The 13,514-nt window shown below is 54.8% G+C and overlaps 1 protein-coding gene across 15 annotated transcripts in view; it reads left to right on the top strand.

The window, feature by feature from the left end:
* The window catches only part of INPP4A (inositol polyphosphate-4-phosphatase type I A), a 118,744-nt gene that overhangs the window by 55,212 nt on the left and 50,018 nt on the right, over positions 1-13,514 (top strand). For all 15 annotated transcript variants that reach the window (XM_070379987.1, XM_070379996.1, XM_070379992.1 and 12 more), the window contains exons 2-4: positions 10,006-10,076; positions 11,195-11,401; positions 11,953-11,997. In XM_070379987.1, the coding sequence (XP_070236088.1) occupies positions 11,296-11,401; positions 11,953-11,997 (151 nt within the window). In that variant the 5' untranslated portion in view covers positions 10,006-10,076; positions 11,195-11,295. The remainder of the gene's footprint in view (positions 1-10,005; positions 10,077-11,194; positions 11,402-11,952; positions 11,998-13,514) is intronic.

Genomic DNA, 13,514 nt, shown 5'->3' with positions numbered 1-13,514 from the left:
TCGAACTCCTTGCACGTGTTGAAAATGTTACGAGAAGCTTGGCCTTTTGTGAGAATCAGGCAGCAGATAGCAAGTCTAGGGAGAGCCTAACTCGGGAGTGGCGGGTGGGACAGACAGTCGGCTGCCCTGTTACACGGCCGCAGTGCTTGCGCCCACTACGGGGCCCCAAGGGTGGTGCTGGGCACCCGTTCTTACACAGAAGCCCCCAAGCCGCGTGTTGCACTTTTCTCTGCAGCTTTCTTGATTTCGTGTAAGAGAGCGAAACAATGTGTTGGGGTGCTCTGCCGTCCCTGGATCCCCACTCACAGTCCAGGGGTGTGGCCCCATCCCCACCCTCTGCCCAGCTTGACAGCTTCCTTTTGAGGGACCGTGGCTGCGGGCCGCTGTTCCTGTGACCAGCCAGCTGCTGGGAAAATCTCAGTAGCCATTGCAGGCTTCCAGGCCTCAGGCCAGGCAAGGATGGGGTGGAAGGTATGGCAGGATAGTCCTTCTGGAGTCACTTAAGGTCACGTCTGGGTGATGGCTTCTGTATAGAAGCCGCACCTATCATGTTAAATTAAGCTGCACTTGAGTTTATTTGTGCTGGGGTTCTGTTTGTTGTTAATTTGTAGATCCCTTTTAGCTTTAGTTTAAGAGTTCCAAGAAAAGCGTTTATACCTAATTCATATTTATGTTGTCCATTTAAAATAATGTGAAAGGCAACGACCACTGCGAGTTCTTTGACTTTTCTCTTTGAAGGTTAAGAAGCACTTGCCGTAGGGGCTCTCTGTTCGGCTGTGACTTGAGACCATTTGGTCCGGCCCCACCTCCCGCCTCTGGGTGGGCACTCGCCCCACAGGCTCAGGTGTCAGGGCAGCACCTGTGCTACAGTGTGTCCCCTCCAGCCAGGGGGCACCTGCCCTGGGAGAGAGCTGGGGTGGGGGCTCGGGGAGGATCCTTGCGTTTGACCTCTTTGGTGGCTGCAGCCAGAGTGTTGAAAGTGGGGGCTGTCAGAGGGAGGGGGGACATGTATATACCTGTGGCTGATTCAAGTTGACGTATGGCAGAAACCAACACAATATTGTAAAGCAGTTATCCTCCAATTAACGATTAATTAAAAACAAGTGGGGACTGTCGGCCACACCATGTGCGCAGGGCCGTCGGCAGTGGGGGCGGACAGCGTGGAGGGGAAAGGTGGGGAGGAGAGCGCCGAGCAGAGCTGTCCCTGCTGCCGACGTGGGCTCCACGGGCCGGCTCAGCCATTTTCCTGCCCAGGTTTTGTAAGTCAGCCCAGACCTTTATGAAGATGCAACTTTTCTGCTTAAATCCACCAGCATGGGATTCTCCAGCTTGCAGCACAAGGTCCTGTCTGTCAAGTGTGGTTTTCTGGCCGGGCTAGGAGCCCTGTCACTGAGCCCCCTAGGACGGGTCAGCGAGCAGAGGGTGCTGCTGCAGCTGGGGTGTGGGCCACCGCCCTGGGAGGGCACCCGCTCTGTGCACTCTGGCCCCAGGAGCCCTGAGCAGCTGCGGCCACACCCGTGTTGGCCGCTCTCTTCACTGAGAGCACAGACCTCTCCCACAAGGGAGGAGCACAGGAACAGGGTCGGGGTGGGGAGGGGCTTCCGCCGCGGTGGCTGGAGGGAGTCAGCCCCAGCCTCCAGGTGGCCAGTTCTGGGCGGGGGGAGGCAGAGACAGGCACAGGCCAGGCCCTGCAGCCTTGGGTTTGGGTGGAAAAAGAAGAGAAAGTGTCTCAGGCAGAGAACAGGACAGTCCAGCGCTGGGAGCCAGAGTTCCCTGCCGGCTGCGTCTAGAACCCACCTTTGAGTGAGTGCATGGGGGTGGGGCCTTGGGTCTGTGATGACACCTTCCTTCATTGGCTGCAGACAAGCTGAGCCCCGGGTCCCAGGGAAGCCCTGGTCCTCTCCTCTCTGATCCTCTGGGAGACGCATGTCTTCACAGACAGTGGGAATCAATAAATACTGGATGGTTTCTTCCATCCCAAACACATGTATTTGGGGATTTCTGTGGTCTTGCCGAGAGTCCAGCACAGAGATAGACTTTCATTTAATTATGTGAGGGCTTCGAGTGGCCCAGATGACAGAGGAGCAGGCTGTGAGGCTGGTTGCAGTCGGGACCTTCTGGGAGAGTCCCCAGCACTGACCGCGGCTCTCACGATGGCCTGTGTGCTCAGAGCCGCGCTTTGTCCACAGTGTCCTGGGGAGCTGATGTAAAATCGGGCGGCAGATGGAGCCTGGGGCGTGGGGGTGAGGGGAGTGACGTGAAGGACACGGGGTCAGCTCATCCCTGCATTCAGCACCCGGGGTGCCCCTGCTGGAACTGGGGGAACCAGCCAGGGAAGGTCTTGGGAGACGTCCCACCAGCGTGGCCCTCAGATTGTCCACCACTCGTGTTCTCTGTGGTACGTTTTCTGAGGGCGCCTCCTCTTCATCTCTGGGTCCCCGAGACCTGGCCCCTGAGGTGCCCCCACGTGCCATGGGCTTATTGTGAAACCGTGTCTCCTCTCCCATCTAGATGTGAGCACCCAGGCCTGCGGTGCTCAGCATAGCGCTCGTCAGCCCTTTATTCACAGCAACTTAGTTGCAGATAAGTTCCTGCAGAAAGTCCCTTGGAGGTTTGTGGTTTGCAGGTGAGTCACTGGGGCTGAGCTGCACTCTTAAAGCGGGCTGTCCCTGAGGCTCCCTGCAGGAGCTGGTTTTTAGGGAGGACTCACAGGAGGTGAGGGAGCTGCCCTGTTACCCAAGAAAGAGCTGCCTCACAGAGGACAGCTGACCAGGACGTCTAGAGCCAGGAGGCCACAGGCCACAGCCAGAGGGTGGGAGGGGCCACAGTGCTCGTGGGGACAGAAGGGCTGCAGGGGCCAGACGTGCTGAGGTGGGCTGACGTCTGGACCTCTGGGGAGGGTGCTGCTGGCACGAGTCACTGATGGGTGGGGTGTAGGCTTGAGAGAAAGAGGCAGCCAGGCGCCCACACTGATCTGTGTCTTGGCTGGAGCTGCTGGAAGGATGGAGCCATGCTGACCGGGGTGGGAGGATTGAGGGGCCAGGTGATGCGGGGTGGGGAGCAGGGACTTGAAGGGCCTGGGCTTGTCCTGCTCAGGGCACTACCCCCCACACCCACACACACCCACACACCCAGTCCTTCAGAGCGGCAGGCACCAGGGATCGGCCCATGGAAGACACTCTTTCTGTGGAACAGTGTGGGGTGGGGGATGGTTCTGTGATGATTCAAGTGTGCTCCATTTACTGTGCACCTTATTTCTGTTGTTACTACATCAGCTCCACCACAGATCATCAGGCATCAGACCCCTGATGCTGGGGACCCCTGATTTAGAGGAGTATCCACAGCCCACCCAGAGCCTCAGTCTTCCCACTGGAGTCCAGAGATGTGCATTTGAATCTAGGTTACGGCACTGAATCCTGTCAGCCGCCGTGTTCATTGAACGAACAAGGCAGGTTCGTTGATTAAATCGGGTGAATTTACTGCCACGCTGTCTGTTCAGTGTCATTGTCAGCGAGCAGGCCTTGGGCAAATGGGTGGACGCAGGAGGGGACAGATGGACTGTTCCCTGCCGAGTGAGCACAGGCCCCATGGGCCCTGGGTCGGCTTGTTTGGGTCTGCAGGTGAGAATGTACACCAACTGCAGCACATCTCTTGTTTCCCTGTGCTTGCTTTTCTGAGACACATCACTTTCCAGCGTTTAAGTACCAGCAACCCCAAACTGCTGTTTTGAAACTCACTCATGTGCTCAGCCTTGTTCTTAGGGTCCCAGTCCAAAGCCTGAGCCTACCCCCTCCCACCTCCCCCACTCCGCACAGGGGCTGGAGCAGAAAGTAGGAGAGATCTGGGTCCCTGCTCCGAAGGGGAAGGAAGAGGCGGTCTCCCTACAGGCTTTCTCCAGCACAGAGGGACCCCACAGATCCCTTGAATAGGATCCCAGGCTGTCCAGTCCTAGGGCTGGGGTGGGGTCTCCTTCCATCCTCCCCTCTGATAGGGGACAGGGGCGTGGATTCCTCCCGCTAGCAGGCATATCCTCATCTTACAGGAAGGTGGCTCATGGAGGTGCCATGGCTCCCAGTGGCTGACCAGGTCTGACAGCAGAGCCTGGCCTCCCCTGCCAAGCCCCACCACCTCCAAGAACGGACCTCTGTTCACCAATTCCTTCCCAACAGCAGCTGTTAGGCCTGAATTTGTGTGATATTGTTCGAAACTATGATCATTCTGAGCTGAAGCACAGCAGAGTGTCATGGACCTGGAGGCAGAGCTGTGGCTGGAGAACCCAGGGAGGCTGGGAGTTGAGACTCAGCTGGAGGGAAGGCCTTTTTGGCTCGTAGAGGCCCCAGGGCGAGTGCAGGGCAGACGTGTGGAAGATTAGAAAAGGCCTGGGGGAGGATTGCACGCGTCAGGTGGAGGCTCTGTGGGCTGTCACGGGTTTCTTTACACAGGTGCTGCTCCTCGGGGCATCCCTCGGTGCTGTTACTCCTGCTTTACAGATGGTGAAACTGAGGCTGGGAGAAGCTCTGTCATTCTCGCAGGAGCAGCGGTCTGAAGCAGCAGTAAGCGAGCAGGTGCCTGGGTGCACGGCCCAGCTCTGGGCCTCTGCTGGTTGGCCCAAGCTTCCAGGTACTGGAAGGGCCGGTGTTGAGGGCCCTGTGGACCAGAGTGTCTGGGACTGGTGGAGTCGAGGCCAGAGCACAGGGTGCCGAGCCTCAGGCTTGCCTGTGTGCCTGCTTGGAGCCCTCCGCTCTGGTCTCTGTCCCTGGGCCCTCCGGCCTTACCTGCCCAGATACTCCCTGAGCCTTTGCCTCAGGCAGCGTTCCTGGCCTTTTGTGGGAAGGAGGTATATTTGGCTTTGCTTCCCAGCTGGCTCAGTAGGTAAAGAAACTGCCTGCAGTGCAGGAGACTGCCTGTGTGTTAAGGGTTCTTCCTCGGGTGAGGCTCAGGGTGGGGCGGGGGCAGCTCTGCTCCTGCTCCGCAGTCACGGGGCCCTAGTTCCTTCCATCCAGTGACTCCACCTTCCCTGTGTGTAGAGCTGCCCACCAGGCTCCTGTGTGCAGCCGGGAGTCCAGGGATGTGAGGATCCCATGACCACTTCACCATCTGCATCTGAGCTGGTGCGTGTCCCTTCTGCATGGGTCATTCGGCTTTCTCTGCCCCTGCGAAGGGGCTGGAGGGACCTGCCGGGTAGGTGAGGTCATCATGGGCCTTGATGTTTTCTTAGTAGGTGCTTGTTAGACCCCTGGTCTGTGTTTAGGCTTGAACTCCGCACCCAGGAGGATATGGAGGAAGCAATGACTTGAGGTCTGGCCTTCGCAGGACACAGGTGCCCAGCTGGTCATCCCACCATCACACAGGAAGTGGATCATCCCGATGTGCAGACTGGCTGGTGGATTAGGGAGCCTCTGTGAGGAAGCGTCACCAGGTTCAGCTGCTTGATGCCTGAAAGCCAGTACTTGAGAGACAAGTGCCAGTAGGAATGGAAAGGCTGCTTTATTTAGCAGGCTAGGAACCTGGGGAGAGATGGCAAACTCATGTTCATAGTGAAAGTGAAGTGAAAGTCGCTCAGACATGTCCGACTCTTTGCGATCTCATGGGCTATACAGTCCTATAGTACATGGACTATATACAGAATTCTCCAGGCCAGAATACTGGAGTGGGTAGCCTTTTCCTTCTTCAGGGGATCTTCCCAACCCAGGGATCAAACCCAGGTCTCCCACATTGCAGGCGGATTCTTTACCAGCTGAGCCACCAGGGAAGCCCTAACTGCAAAGTTTCTGCTTGACTGTGATCGTCTTTAAAGCGAGAGTCGTTGGGGTGGGGAGGAGGTCGTTCATCATCTTCCACTGTGTGCAGACTTTCTTCTGATTGGCTGATGGTGAGATGTTGGGGCAGTGCTCCAGGAATCTGGTGCTCAGCCTGAAGTCCTCCCCTCGGGTGGGGGCCCTAGTTTCTACAGAAGAACGCAAACATTTTGTTATAGATGTTCCTTGAGGGGGTCAGGACCTGCCCCAAGGCTGCACTGTTGCTTCCTGACTACTCTGCCCTGTTTTTTGTATCCCCTCTCTGATGAGCAATTTTTGAATCTGTCCTTTGGAACTCAGGGAGGGTCATGGAAGCTGAATGAAGCCTATTTTCCTACAACCAAGAGACAGGGGACACGGGAAGGGCTTTCACCCGGGAGGGGCCCACAGGGTCCTGCTCTGCTGCGGACAGGCTGTTGGCTGCAGGGGAGGCTTCATATGGAAGGGGCAGCTGTCCCTTCTTGGGTTATAAGCAGTAATTTTCCTGCCTGTGAGCTATGTGATGCCTCATCCATCAGTGACTGGCCATCCTGGATGGGGATGTGAGAGAGAGCGCCTCCTCTTTCTGATTCCTGAGCCAGCCTCCTCCTCAGGCCTTCCGTGACCTTTGCTCTTGGAGAGCGCGGCACCAGGGAGCTTCGCTGCCATGGTGCCAGCCATAGAGTGCAGAGGGTTGGGATGGGAGAGGAGGGCCCCAGGTGGCCTCGGGGCTTCTTGCTTTGGGTTGAGGCTGGTCATTCACCCTTTACCCTCCATGTGACCTTGAGGAAGTCACCCTGCCTGGGTTTCTCTGACTGAATCCATGCAACTCCTACATTTTTAAGATGATTTTGAGAAGACCCTCCCCTTCCCAGTGTTCTGACAGATGCCCGTAGGGCCATCCTCCCCCTCAGCTCCTGCTCAGCAGAGATTCCTGAGCCAGAGGGGCCTCCAGACCCTTCCCAGGCCTTGTTCTATGGAAGGGGGGCAGGGAGGCCTTCCCAAGACCAGCTCCTCCAGAAGCAAAGCTGTGTGAGCCATGGGTCCTCCCCGTCCTTGGCCACGTCTCCCTGCCCCCAGCAGTGGAAGGGACGTTGGATGGAGGAGGTTACACATCTCTCACAGTGAGGAGCCAAGGCAGATAGTTTCAGAAGTTCTTGCTTCTTTCCTAAAAATTCATGTCCTTCTAGACAATTCCCCGCCCTTGCTGTCCTCTTTAAATGTCACTTTTTCTCGCTAATGAGCACCGGTCTTCAAATGGGGCTAGGAGGAAACCAGGGACCTTGGGAATATCAGAATCCTAGGTGAATTAACTTAAATTAATGAGACTAATAAGGGAAGTCGAGTTCAGCTGTGCAAATTAGCTTCGTGTTCTGGGTCTCGACTTAAATTGCCGGTCTTAATTAGATGCCTCCCCAAAACCATGAAGCGGCTTCTGAGATCCTTTTGACCTAAAAGCTTCTCTGATCTGTTCACTCTGTCAAGTGTAAAATTAGCCTGGAGATGTTCCTCTTTAAGCTATCCCCAGAGTCTCACAGGGCCTCTGGTATCCGCCACCGTCCAGGGGATGGGGCGGGAGCGGGGGGTGGCTGGGCACCCTGCAAGAGGCGGGGCTGGGCTGGTTGAGGAACCTTCCTGGGGAGACAGGCCATCGGGGTGCAGGTGTGGTGCGGGTGGCCTGTCTCCCCTGTCCCGACGATGAAGGGGATGACGCGGGTAGCGCGCTGCGCAGGCAGCCGGGCAAGTAAGGGGATTTCTGGGTGCCCCCCCTGCCTCTGGCCAGTGCGAGGTGCGGTTCTCAGTGATTCAGGAGCGTGGCAGTAAGCTGAGAAAGAAAATGCTTCTGGCACGCCCCCAGACATGGCCATCGTTAAGATGTGGTCCCTGACAGCTCTGGGCGTCTGGGCCCTTCTTTTTAAATGTCTTTAGCCAGAGCACAGGTAGAACATCCCATTAAAAACACACAAGGTGCAGAGCTGACATGACCACTTTTCCATGCTGTTGTTTTTATTACAATCATTAAAAGGATCAGCCTTTTTATTGGGTGTAAAGACCATTCACAAACAGCACAGTGAATTTTTCCCACAGTAAATCCACTCAAAGAACCATCAGCAGGAGACGGAACACTCCAGAGGGCACCCCTGCCCCCAGCCTCTCACGCGCTCCCCGGCCAGGTCTGCCCCTCAGAGACACTAACACCACTGTCCTGACCTCCCACACCACACGCTCGCCTCCCAGCGCTCGAACTTCACAGCGATGGCGTTGCCTCGAGCGTGCTCTCGAGGGTCTGGCTTTCCCCCTTGACGTTGTTCCTTAGGGTCGTTCGTGTTGTTTGTCTGTTCTGCTGTTGATGGACCCTTGGATTGTTTCTGTTTTGTTTTTTTTTTTCTGAATATAGAAACATCCATGTTCTTTACTTTTGATTAATTTATTTGTGTCAGGTCTCAGTTGTGACATGTGGGATCTTCATTGCGTCACGAGGATTCTAGCTGTGCGCAGGCTTAGTTGCCCCGAGGCACGTGGAATCTTCCCGGACCAGGGATCGAACCCGCATCCTCTGCAGTGGCAGGTGGATTCTTAACCACTGCACCCCGGGGAAGTCCCTCTGGGTTTTGAATATTATAAATGTTACTGCTTCCAGTGTTCTTTACACACTTTTTGGTGAACCTAAGTGTGCGTTTCTGTGAGCAGTTGCACTCTGAGTTATATGTGTTCAGTGTGGGTAGATACCGCGGGCTTCCCAGTACGGCTGTACCATCTTACACTCCACCAGCAGTGTGTCAGGGCCCCACTTATTCCACATCCTTGTCAGCACTTGGTACTGCCTGTCTGTTCCAGTTTAGCTGTCTGGTGGGTGCACAGAGGTATCTCATGGTTACGGTTAGTGTTTTCCTGATGACTAATGAGGTTGAAGAACTTTTGTGTGTATGTTGCCTTTATTATAATCATTTTAGCAGCCAGATAGTGGTGTGTCTCACAGATGTTCCGAAATGGACTTACCTGTAGCTGGGCATTTAGATTGCTTCCTGTATTTATCATTACAAACGATAGGCATCTCTGGACCCTTGGTGAGAATTTTGTATTGTTTACAGATTTTGATAAATAATGTCAGATTGCTTTCTAGAGTATTCAGACCTTTCCAGAATGTTATCAGTAGTACAGGAGAACTCTGTTGAGTTTCCCCTAGGTCAGTGAGCAAAGCATATTCTCATTAGGAGAAGAAGCAAAACCTCTTTAAGGAGCCTACTTTAGATAACTCTAGGCGTACTTAGCATTCTTTCATTATTATGATTGAGTTTGGTCACTTTTCCAAAATATTTTCTGTGAGTATCCCTCTTTTATGAATTCATACCTTTTGCCACTTGTATTTTTAGTGAGTTTTTTTTTTTTGGTGATTTGTGTAAGTGTTATGGTAAGATACAGGTCTTAGTGCTGCAGGTTCTTTCTCCATCTGTTTCATTGTCACAGCGTATTTTTGACTTGATGCCTTTTGATGTCGGCGCACTGTCTAGTCTCCCCCTTGGTGACCTCTGTGGGGTGTCCCCAGCCAGGCCACTGCCCTTCTCTGACGTGCCCAGGCCCAAGGTCCCTGGGTGCCCCGCGGGAGGAGGGGAAGGAACACAGCCTGCAGGGGAGGGGGTTTGCAGTTTCAGATGCTCACACTGGCCGCCGAGGTCTGCCCTGCAGCCCTGGTGGTGCTGCGCTGCGCCGGGGCCGAGTGCTGTGCTCTGGGGCAGGCTCGCAGGGCCGGCAGCCGCGCTGGGCTGGGAGCCGCGTTTTCAGTGCCCACTGCTGTCCTCACACGTGAGTTTCTCACTGTCGCCCTGAGAGGTGGGTCCAGCCCCCCTCGTCTTAGTCACCAGAAAGCAGAGCCTCCGAGGTGCCCAGCTCATCCCAGAGCCTGACGTTTGTGGCAGGAAGCCTGGGCTCAGCCTCTTATCTGCTCCTTTCCCTGAGCCACATCCCAGCTCCCCAGCAGGCCCTCCCCCTGATCACCACAGGAGCGGGGATAGGAATGAGCACTGTTTCTCATTCTTTGGGGGTTTGAGCAAAACATCTGTTTTTGAGTTAAAAGTTTAGATTGGTGTATGGGGCACAAAGGAGCGTATAGTAGCGCTGGGCTTCCCCCCGTTTTTAGGCATGAAAATAATAACATACACGTTGTAATAAGCATTCCCGAGCACTTCATGTCTGCTCAGCTTGTTAATTTATACTTTTCTATTTCTAGATGATGGACTTGGATGTGCTTCTGTGAAGAGATGCCACGTGTCTCTACTGGCCCAAGGACAAACATGTCCAGTAAGTTGCTGGGTGAATTAACCCAGGAGCGGGAGCTCAGGCCCTTCAGATGCAAAGGTGTTGACACCCTTGGAGAACACGGGGTGTCTAGATATATGGGGACCTTTGAGGGGATTTTTTAAAAATCATATTTATTTAGTTTTAATTGATGATTGCTTTACAATTTTGGTTTGATTTCTTTTTTGAGGCCTGGAGTCTTCTGCTGTTGTTTAGAAGCTGCTCTGTAGGAGCTGGTCCATATTTTGATGAGCTATTGATGTATTTGTGGAGAGGCAGGAGGTCTCCCTGACTTCCTCCTCTGCTGTCTTCTTCCACTCTCTGAGGGGATATTGTAAACCAGCCTTATTGCCTGGTCTAATTATTTGAGCTTCTGAAGGTTGGTTCCTGCTAGAGACAGCAGGAATGGCGGCATAAAGGGTTGGAAGAATCTGAAACCCATTCCTCGCCGAGTGCGCCGCTTCCTAGAGCAACGCGTGAGCTCCATGCTGGCCGGAGCATCTGGGCGGCTCAGCCTGTGGTGGCTCCTTGCCCAGAAACCCCGTGCCCGAAGCACAGCACTGTCCACTGAGGTGCAGATGGTCGTGCCTTATGGGAAAGAAAGCCCGAGTGACATACATGGGATTCCTGTGGCCCTGAGGGGCAGAGACCAAGGCTGGAGACGTGCCTTCGGTCCCCAGCTTCTGCTGTCCTATTTTGGCCAGTGGCGGCAGACCTCTCTCTTCCCACACCTCTTATCCTTCGGGAGAGAGATGGTAATGAGCTGATTTATCATTTTAAAGCTCCTCCGAGATTCGTCAATGGGAAATCATAATAAAGCCGACCCCAGCCATAGTTTATGATTATGTTGAGCCATCATTTAATGTGGTACTTCTCTGTGGAAGAGACCCTGCTCTCTTTATGGAGTCCTGTGGGTGAGAGGAGAGGGGGAGGTGATTAGACAGGACCTGGATCGTCAGACTCTCCCCTCCTCACCTGCCGGGGACCCTGGCTTCACCGAATCTTGCCCGTGTAGGTCACGTGCTCTCTTCATGAGGCCACAGTGTCTCTCTGTTACCATCCCATCCCCGTATTTTGAGTTTGTGTGTTTGTTTAAACCAGTGTTTGTTCCTGTTTCTCAGGACAGCTGCCGCCTTAGGGGACGAGGGCGTGGTGACGGGGCTTCTGGAAACTCAGGCGTGCTCTGACCCAGGAACGGGAAGTCATCCTCACCAATGACATCATGACAGCAAGAGAGCACAGCCCTCGCCATGGTGCCAGGGCCCGTGCGATGCAGCGGGCTTCCACCATCGATGTGGCAGGCGACATGCTGGGCCTCTCTCTGGCAGGTGAGCCTCAGCAGGCTGCCTGTGGGCCCTCGCGGTGGCAGTGCCAGGGGGTGCGGGGCCGGGCAGCCCCATTTGAACTGGAATAGGGAAAGTCAGCCCTCTTCCTGGGACTTGCATCCCCTGGAACCTGCCTGCCAGGGTTTTCCAGGTTGCGTGGGCACCTCCAGGGCTCACTGGCCAGTAGGTAATGCGGGAGTGTCCACAGTGCCTGTGTGACCGGTGCCCAGACCATAGTAAAAGCCCTTTGCATTGTGGATGTGCAGGCCCAGGGGGAGGGGTTTAGTCTCGGGGTCCGCAACTTCTTAGGAATCTCAAATCATCTCATGTAACAGTTTGGGAGAAGGCAGAGTGTTGGGTTCCCCCCCCTCCAATCCCATTTTATTGAGGAGTAATTGACATATCAGTACATCACTGTAAGTTCAAAATGTAGAGCTTGCTGGTTTGATGTATGGATACTGTGTCGCCACTGGTGACTGGGCTTTTTGCATCAAATCGGAAAGCAGGGAAAAGTTGATTAAGGCTGATTTTTTTGTCATTTCTCTTTTATCCAGGAAACGTACAAGATCCAGATGAGCCCATTTTAGAATTCAGCTTAGGTAGGTGTCTGTAATTTTTTGTGTTAATATACATGCAGCTTAAAACCCGAGACAAAAGCACCGCAACTGGCAGGAGTTTGTCCAGAGACCTTGGCACTGCCACCACGGCTGTGGAAGTGCTTCTGAGAAGCGGAGGCCGAGAGGCCCGTGGGAGCCTCCTGCACGTGGGAGGGGACCTCAGCTGCCTGGCATGGGATGCCCGTCTCCTCCACATGTGCTCCGTCCAGGCTGGTGGTGGGAAGCGGGCAGGAGGGGGCCCCAGAGATGCAAAGTCAGCCTCGCTGGGGAGAGGCAGGAGGGGTGAGGACATGGGGCTCAGGGCCACGTTGCTCTCCCTGCGGTGTTGCTCTCTGGCGCTCAGATCCTTGCTCCACGAGCAGAGGCACTGACGCCCTCGTGCTCCTCGCTCTTGAGCCTCAGTGAGAGCGTGCCTGGAGTCGGGCAGCATGGCTCACTGTGGGCTCACCCTCAGGAGCTTCTTCTCCAGGGCCCAACACTCACTGGTATTCCTCTCCTTGTCCTGTCCCTGAAAGGCTGCTGAGTGAGGCGTGCCCACCTCGCCGTCCCCACCCTCCTTCCCATCCTAATTCTGCCTGGCTACTCCTCAAGGCTGGAGGCTCTCTCTGGTGAAAGTAAACTCAGTCCTCCACAGAGATGCAGAAATGCTGGCCTTTGGAACCCAACCAAAGCAGTCAGCTGGCCACCCTGTTACTGTCGGGGAGCCTGCCTAGGCCAGCATGCCCCGCCGCCTCCTGAGACCGCCTTTTTAGAACCGAATGTACGTTTGCCTGTGCTGACGAGGACGGGCGCACGTGTGCTGATCGCAGTCTTATTTGTAATAACCAGCACTGGAAACAGCGTCCATCAGCTGGAAGATTAACTATGTTATGTGCGTACAGAGGATGGCTGCTCAGCTGAGAGAAGGCCCAAGTCCCTGACACACCCCTGGGTGCGTCTCAGAATCCGTGAAAAGTGTGAAAAGTGAAAGAAGCCGTAACAAGAGGCTGGGTGTTGTGTAACTCCATTTTCGTGAAAGTCAGAAGGACGAGTCTGTAGCGAGAGCGCACAGGTTAATGCTTACCTGGGAGCGAGGTGAGGGCAGGGAGCACAGGGAGCCCTTTGGGGCGATGGAGGTGCTCCCTGTCTGGACAGAAGTGGTGGGTCTAGGAGTGTGTGCGCTGATCAGAACCGAGTGCCACACTTAAAGCGGATGTGTTTTACATACAAATTATTCCTCGAAGGTGATATAAAGCAAAATGAAAGAAGAGATTGCTGGAAGGCTCACAACATGAAAAAGAAAAAGATTAGAAACAATAGAACTTGGGCTTCCCTGGGAGTCCTGTGGTTAAGAGTCCTCCTGCCAATGCAGGGGACACAGGTTCGATCGCTGGTCCAGGAAGAACGCCTGCGTTGTGGAGTAACTAAGCCTGTGCATCACGACTGCTGAAGCCCGCGTGCCCTAGAGCCCGAGCTCCGCAATAAGAGAAGCCGCTGCAAGTGCGAAACCCGCACGCCAC

Source organism: Bos mutus, chromosome 11, assembly GCF_027580195.1.
Source record: "Bos mutus isolate GX-2022 chromosome 11, NWIPB_WYAK_1.1, whole genome shotgun sequence".
NCBI classification, from domain to species: domain Eukaryota; kingdom Metazoa; phylum Chordata; class Mammalia; order Artiodactyla; family Bovidae; genus Bos; species Bos mutus.
The sequence above is the reverse complement of the archived record's forward strand: the minus strand, read 5'-3'. Positions and strand labels throughout refer to the sequence as shown.